Raw genomic sequence first — 7,811 nt, forward strand, 5'->3', positions numbered from 1 at the left:
TCTCTCTCTTTTGTCACCGCTGAACACAAGAAGTGGGCATTCAAGGGTCAACAGGTGTGGTCCCATGGGTTTTGACGTCTCATGACACTTTCCAGATGGATTAAAATAAAAAAAAAAAGACATGCAATTTGTATTTCTGGTTGATTTGGTGATCACAGTTTTGTTTGTAGAAATGCATTAAAAACAAAAACATCTTCAATAGTTGAATAGTCTGATCTTTACTTGTCGTTGGAAGCCGACTGAGCAAAGCATGAACAAAGATTCCTGCCTGTCAGCAAAAACTAACTGTCTGTGGAAACCTTTTTTTTCTTCTTCTTTTGCAGTGATATGTGCGGCCTAATTTAATTTGAGTGAAGATAACGTCTTATCCCGAATGTGAAATATCCTACTTTTAAGATTGTCCTGCACTTCAAAAAATTACATTTTATAACCCCTCTATATATCTCAATCCTCCTTTCAAAGCTGACTTTAAAGAAGTTAGCGCTTAGATAACAGTATGGCTACATATTTAATTGCTTTAATTTGATCCTCGCCGATCAGCGCGGTGCCCCTTGAACGTCACGAGGCGAGCGCTGCTTGACCCATTTTGTGATTCTGCGTTCCGTCTCGCAGACGGCGGGCCACTTCTCGTTGCGAAGTGTTGGAAGCTTTTTGTGCATTTTGGGTGCTGGATTGTTTGGATTTGTGGCAGCGATGTTTGTTTTACACAGCCCTCCAGTATAAACAGTGGCTATGAATTACCTCTTCATATTCTGTCACATACAAACGCAGACGGAGAAAGACACCCCACCGTCTGCCATCAAACGGCTTTGTGATAACACCTTGCAATGAAAATCTCTTAAAAGATTTACATTTAAAATAGCTGGACTGAATCACCAGACAAGCTCACAGCATGCAGGAAGTGGTTGGCGGGACGTCAACGTAATCAGCTAGACTCCTGTGCTTTACCAAGGAAACAAGAAAGGCTTGCTATTGTGCATTTTTGTAAGAAAGCTGGAGTGTGTTAAAATTCCTCAGCAACATGTGTCAGAACTAAAAATGTACAAGTTGGCTGCATGATGCCGTGAGAAAGTATCGAGCATCTAGATTGAAAATAATAGGGATTGCGTGGTCAGTCCGGATCTGTTCTCCACACCGTGTGGCCTACTGTCCAGATTTTGGACAAATGGACAAAGATGCTGACACAGCTATAAATCTACATGGGAACTGTGACACTGCATGCTTGTTCCTCTACGTGTAACTCAACATGAATCAATCACCACTTGAGGAACTCGAAGAAGTTGGATTTCATTAGTCCCCTTGTCCTGTACCATCATGAGAGTTTTGTGAATTTGAATCGTCTGACTTTATATAATCATATTCTCCTTTTTTAAAGTTGATTTCCAACATCAAAGGGACAATATAGCCTTTGAAGTACCATGGGATTGGATCACTGTCTAACCACTCTTTAAGATTCTGTCACAATGACATTAGGGAAGTCATGTGAATTAAAAGACTAGAGAACAGCTCTTGCCTTTGCTCTCTGTCCAATTTCAATCAAAATGTCATGCTGTGCCATTTTCCCTGAATGTGGAACTGGCAAGTGTGTTAGGTTGACATCTTTGTGGCTAAAAGCCTGTGACTAATATGTACGTTTTTTTTTTTTTTTGACAGTTACACTCTATACAGGATTATCAAACCAGTGCTAAAACTTAAGAACATTTTTAAATTTAAATTTAAACACACACTCTTTACTGTCACTCTTCCCTTACTCTGCTACTTTTGTAATTAAAATGTAATATTACTTGAATTAACATGAGGATAATGCGGCCAAACTCCCCATGCTTTGTAACCAATAAAGAAATTATAAAGAAATATCTTGCTGAACGATAGGAGATGAATACTAGAATGAACTGTGAAAGTTCACCCTCTCATAAAGGCTTCTCCTCAGCTATGTGAACACACTAAAGTCCCTCCTGTCACTGGAGGCCAGAGGCAACAAAAGTATCGCTGTTGTTTGCTTTGTGTCTCTATTGAAACGCTGTGTAGTAACAGACGGACTGTAAGAATAACGCTATTGGCGCGGTGGATCACTTACTTCTGACGCTCCGAAAGCCTCGGGGAGTTGGCTCGAGATTGCCTGTCTTTGATAAGGTCCTGGCATACATGTAAATCCCTTCCCTGTCTTGAAAAGTTCATGAAACGTTAATGAACGTCTAAACGCGCGGGGTTCGCAAACGAGAAACAGTCGAGCTGACAAATGCTACAATTTGTAGCCGTTTCCCTTCATTTATCTTCACTCTAGTTCGATTTATTTCTGTGTTATTTCGTTGGTTGCCGCGAAGACGAGGCGCTGTGTTTTTATGTATCTTCCGGGACCTGGCCAGCGGTTCGTTACTTTGAAGTCCACAGTTAAACCTTCAGCCCAGTTGGTTTAGAAACAGCCCCGAGGATTTATACCGGCCTGCTGTATGACTCTTGAAACACTACCTGGGGAGGAAAGAAGTCGAGGGCGAAACGTTTTCTCTCCCTTTTTATTTTGCGGCTGTATTAAAAAAAAAAAAACCGTCCGGTGTGATAGGACCGTAAACAGGGCAAGAGGACAACGCCGAAGCGGTTGTAGTCACAGCCTGTTGTTGGACTACTTTACTTTCCGTTTTTGAAAAAAAAGGGAGGCTACTCGGGTACATGGATGGTAAGTTGTCGGAAAGCTGTTCCACAGGCCCCCTCTCTTGGCCGCTTTGATGTGCTGCTGCTGAGCTTTGAAGTTGAGAAATGCGGGCTATGTTTCTTGTTTGTGGGCGAGAAATACGGTGAGATAGATAAGAAGCTTATGCGCGTGTGTGTGTGTGTGTGTGTGCGTATGAATGTGTTGCTCAGAATAAAAACCGAATATTTGTCGGGTGGTGCGTCTTCTAGCTGGGAAAAAAAAAGTGGGATGTATTCTACAATCGGAGCCCGGAGCCCCCCTCCTCCTCCTCCACCTCCTCTTTTACCTCCTCCAGATTTTGACACCCCCGATGATCTACATAGGGACTGAGCCTGCCTACTCTGAGGTCAGTTGTTGAATGGGACAGGGTACATCAAACTACAGAGCTTGTTTTGCAGCGAGATAGGACACATGTGGCACGACGAAGGCTTTAAATAGTCCTTTGTCGCTTCTTTTTTTGTTTGTTGTTGCGCTGGATTACTGGTCGGAGAGTTTGGGACTGTATTAGACTCTACTGTAAACGGAGTAATCGTTCAACTTTTCAACGGGTTTTCTGCTCCAGTTGGATATGCTCTGCGATGGTAGGTTTGTTTTACGCACGCTTTATTCAGCCTTCAGCCACTGGATTTTTTTTTTTTATTTTTTTTTAGAATCGGTCATGTTGTGCTGTAGAGTTGCATTGCCCTTTTGAGACTGTGTGAAATGTTGTGGAGGATTTGTGACCGCAAACCACACCGTTTATGTCGTATTAGCTGCGTGTCCGTTAAGGTAAACGCGTCTCTTTAAATTTTGGCGCTGAGGCTCCGATTAAAAAAAAAAAATATGCAGCTCCTATGCGAGTTTTTAACACATCGAGTCTTTCTGCCGCGGTTGGTAGTTCAGACACGTTACCGGAGCTGTGGCTTTAATAATGTCCTGTAATAGCCTATCTTGGGCAGCATTAAGGCGATTGATCGCTTACATTTTACGCATGAGCGACTGACTTTTCCCGCGGGGGCTTTTCAGCCCTCGTGCATTGCTATACGTTTAAGGTCATTGTGTGGTGTGCAGATCAGATGCATTTCCACTCGATTGCTGGGATGGTGAGGACAAGTGTGGGCTCCGAGTGGAAACGACTCTCTGTGTGTGCGTGCGCGTGCGTGCGTGCGTGCGTGCGTGCGTGTGTGTGTGTGTGTGTGTGTGTGTGAGTGAGATGCAGACAGGGTAGGGTACGGTCGTCCGAAACAGATTGGGAATTAATTGGAGTTGAAGCTTGTGACATGGACTCGTTAGGGAAACACGTGTAAGCCACAGGTGTGAGAATGCGGTTTTTGGTGAAGAATGGGACTGTGTGAGATGATTACTCTTGTAAAATGTATTTTTTTTGATGTGACAGATCAATGCACGTGAGAATGTAGGTTGATCTCTCATTTAGATTATAAATAGATAAATGAAACGAATAGAGCCTTTCATATTTCCGTTCTCTGTGAACCCGGCGAGGGTTTTTTTTTTTTTGAAAGGGACTGTTTACTTGATGTCTTTCTTTGAAGTTCAGCAGGATCTGGCTTTGATTAGATCAATACTTTGTGTTTCAGAGTGAAGAGGAGCTGAGAAGCTCCCCCGCTGCTTTTAGAGAGTGAGGAGGATTAGGCTGGAGCTCAGTGGAGGCACGACGGCACTCTCACACAGGCAACCGGAGCTGGAGCCATGAGCAGGGCGCTTACGGAGCACATCAGCAGTAGCTTCCGAGAAGATGCTCCTCGTCCTCCGGTACCGGGGGAGGAGGGAGAGGCGTCATGCTACAACCCCAGCAGATCTGCCAAAATGAGAGCCCAGAGCAAGGTTAAAGATACCCCCCCAGCCGCCGCCGCCTCCGCCGCCGCGCCTCCCGGCTCCACACCGCGGAGGAACGAGGATGGACTCGGGGAGCCAGAGGGCAGCGCGTCCCCGGACTCGCCCCTAGTCCGGTGGACAAAGTCTCTGCATTTTCTCCTGGGCGACCAAGACGGCGCTCACCTCTTTAGGACCTTTTTGGAGCGGGAGAATTGCGTGGACACTTTGGACTTTTGGTTCGCGTGCAACGGCTTCAGGCAAATGGACTTAAAGGATACCAAAACGTTGCGGGTCGCCAAAGTTATTTTCAAGCGGTACGTCGAGAACAACAGCATTGTCGCCAAGCAGCTGAAACCCGCCACCAAGACCTTCTTAAGGGATAGTATTAAGAAACAACAAATCGACTCTGCCATGTTTGACCAGGCGCAGACAGAAATCCAGTCCAACATGGAAGAGAACGCGTACCAGATGTTTTTGACCTCTGACATATACCTCGAATACGTGCGCACGGGCTGCGAAAACGCGGCGTACATGAACCACGGCAGCCTCGGCAGCCTGAAGCTGATGTGCGGATACCTTCCTCCTCTCATAGAGGAAGAGGAGTGGAGTTGTAATGACCTGAAGGCGAAAACGTTAGGCTCCGTGGTTGGACTGTCTGCGAAAACCTGAGGGCTACTGCTACCATCCGGACAGCAGCTGAAGTGCTGGAGAATAGTTGCAGGTAAGAGCACGCATGCCTGTGTTGTTACATTTTAGTAGCGTCTTGCTTACTCTCCTCGTGATTCCTTCATCAGTGTAACTACGGTGGATATGTGGCAGTTTATACCAAATGCGTAAGAGAGAGAGAGATATAAAGGCACTTGATCAAAGAGTCTCAGAGGAACATGCCTGTGTATTTGTGCCCTCCTGCCTTGCAGTTAGTGAAGGGGTTGGAGGGGTTGGAGGGGCGGGGTGGGTAAAAAACAAAAAAACCATCAATGGATCTGAGCCTTCCTTTTAAGTAAATGGTGTCTTGCAGGCAGCCCCTCTGCTGGTCTTGCCCAAGTTTCCTGTGCTTTGAAACCCTTCCTCCGGTTCAGGCACACATTCAGACACCGAGCCTCATGTCTGGTGAAGCTACATGAAACAGTGTGATGCTATTGTAAAGTCATGCTGTTTTTGGGTTGTTTTTTTTTGTCTCCCTCTACTCCAAAGCCATGTTGTATACTATCACAAAAATCTCTTTGACCCAAAGAAATGCCAATACAGAGTTTTAAGAGAATTTTAAGCAGCAAGTCTTTTGGCCAAGCGGCGATATTGTTCTGTGGTCTGAGATGAAAGCTGTTTCCTGAGAACTCGTCCCACACATTGTCAACAGCTTAAATCTTGTCAAACCAGGAACATTTTAAAAAAAACAACAACAACTGGATTTTATGCATGAGCTTGCATCAAAGGGCACTTGAAAAAGTTTTTCACTCAACTACTTTGTCCGCACATCTGGACGCAGTTGTTACTTATAGGAGTTGAACAATTACTTTTGGTTTGGTAGAAAAGGGGCAATTCATAGATAATCCATACTTTTCTTTCTGAATTATGATTTTAATAAAGGAAGTGACTAACTGAACCTAAACAAGCCTTCCTTCATGTGAGCAGATGTCAGATAACATCGTGGCACAGTTACTCGTTTTCTTGAAAGGGCCCATGTCGAGCTAGGAACCAATAAGCACACGGTTTGTTGACATGTGGCATCTCCTGGTTTCCTGGTGTGATCCCCCGCATTCTTGTTTTTTTACTGAAAGAAAATTGGGAGGGAGAGAGCCCCCCCCCTCCCTCTTTCTCCTTTCCGTCACCCGCGCTCTCCTCCCTTTTCCCCCCTGCCCCTCGCCATCTCTTTAGGTCAACCAATTTCCATCTCAAACATGTGGAACTAATTTTGCCACTGCACAGATTCCTTTTTTCCTCTCTTTTTTTTTTTTTCTTTTTCTTTCTGAGAAACCTCCAAAGCCCAACTCCAAAGTGATAGAAAAACACAACAACAAAACATCCTCAGCTCAGTTCCGCAGCTCCAACCACCGATCCCCACTTTGCCATAGATTGTGTGTGTGCGTGTGTCTCAGTGTTTTTTCTTCCTCTTTCTTTTCTATCCAGCACTTTTATCTCTTGCTTTTTGAAGAAAAAGAAAAAGAATCTGTCTGACAGAGACTAAGCATGCTTTGGAGAGAGACAGGGAGAGACAAGAGGAGGGGAACAGGGAAAGACAGGAAGGGGGGGGGGGGATCATGAAAGAAAGAAAGGAGATGGAGAAAGAGAGCGGGGGGTACAGAGAGCCCAGCTGTGCTAAATACCTGACTCTTTGCGCGGACCTTCCAAAGGTCAGGTTTGTGCTCGGGGCCTACGGCTTTAGTCATGCTGGGGTTCTCCTCTCAGCACTCCCGGCAGAAGGCATTCTCATAAAGAAAGGGGCCCTCCTTCCCCCTTTCCCTCTCCTCCCTCCCTCTCTAAAGCTCAAGTTCCCCCTTCCTCTTCTTCCCTCCCTCTTCCTTGTCCACCCCCTTCACTACTGAACCAGGAATGCAACACAGCAGGAGAGAGGAGAAAGACAGAGAGAGGGAGAGACTTTAGAAAGGAAAGCAGGGTAAAGGAGGGGCCCCAGACTGGATGCTGGAGAGAGAGAGAGAGAGAGAGAGAGAGAGAGAGAGAGAGAGAACGAGAGAGAGAGAGAGAGAGAGTGGAGGAGAAAACACTCCAAGGAAAGAGAGAGTGGAGTTTCAGAATGGGGAAAGTGCAGGAGTATGGATGGGCCCGGCCCAAACAAAGGGGTGTGGAGATAGCACAAGAGAGAAGAAGGGCAATGCTGTTCATTCATACACAGGCAGGCTGCTCACTTCAGCCACTCCACCCCCCCCCCCCCCCACCCCACCACCCCCCACCCCCCCAAACACACAACCCCTGTATGTGAGGGAGGAGGGACATGAAAGAGAACCCATACCTCCATCTCTGATATTGTTGTCACATTCTTCCGCCCTCAAAAGTCTCACAAAAGTGACTTTAATTACAGAAATCTAAAGGAAATGACAACAAAACGGCTCCGAGCTGTCCAAACAGGAAACACAAAGCAAGTAAACTTCATCCAGCTGTCAAATCTCTCCACCGTCTTCATGGCACGTTTATTCCTGGGTGTTTTGCAGGTCCACCGTCGAGGAGACCCCGCCAGCCCCTACTTCGTCAACTCCGGCTACATTTTTGCCCCTGCCACAGTGCCAACGACAGCGAGATCTCCAGCGATGCTACGACGGACGATTCCATGTCCATGACGGACAGTAGCGTGTAA

General features: G+C 46.1%; 1 protein-coding gene across 1 annotated transcript; it reads left to right on the forward strand.

Annotated features, from left to right (window-relative positions):
- Positions 1-3,055: 3,055 nt before the first annotated feature.
- Positions 3,056-7,811, forward strand: LOC137890563 (axin-2-like). The gene is given in 6 exon segments (XM_068734696.1): positions 3,056-3,270; positions 4,264-5,162; positions 5,165-5,222; position 5,372; positions 7,669-7,735; positions 7,738-7,811. Coding segments are annotated over 5 exon segments (987 nt in total). The 5' UTR covers positions 3,056-3,270; positions 4,264-4,375.

This window comes from Cebidichthys violaceus, unplaced genomic scaffold (assembly GCF_023349555.1).
Source record: "Cebidichthys violaceus isolate CVI_PGR_0920_01 unplaced genomic scaffold, fCebVio1.0.p SCAF_66, whole genome shotgun sequence".
NCBI lineage: Eukaryota > Metazoa > Chordata > Actinopteri > Perciformes > Stichaeidae > Cebidichthys > Cebidichthys violaceus.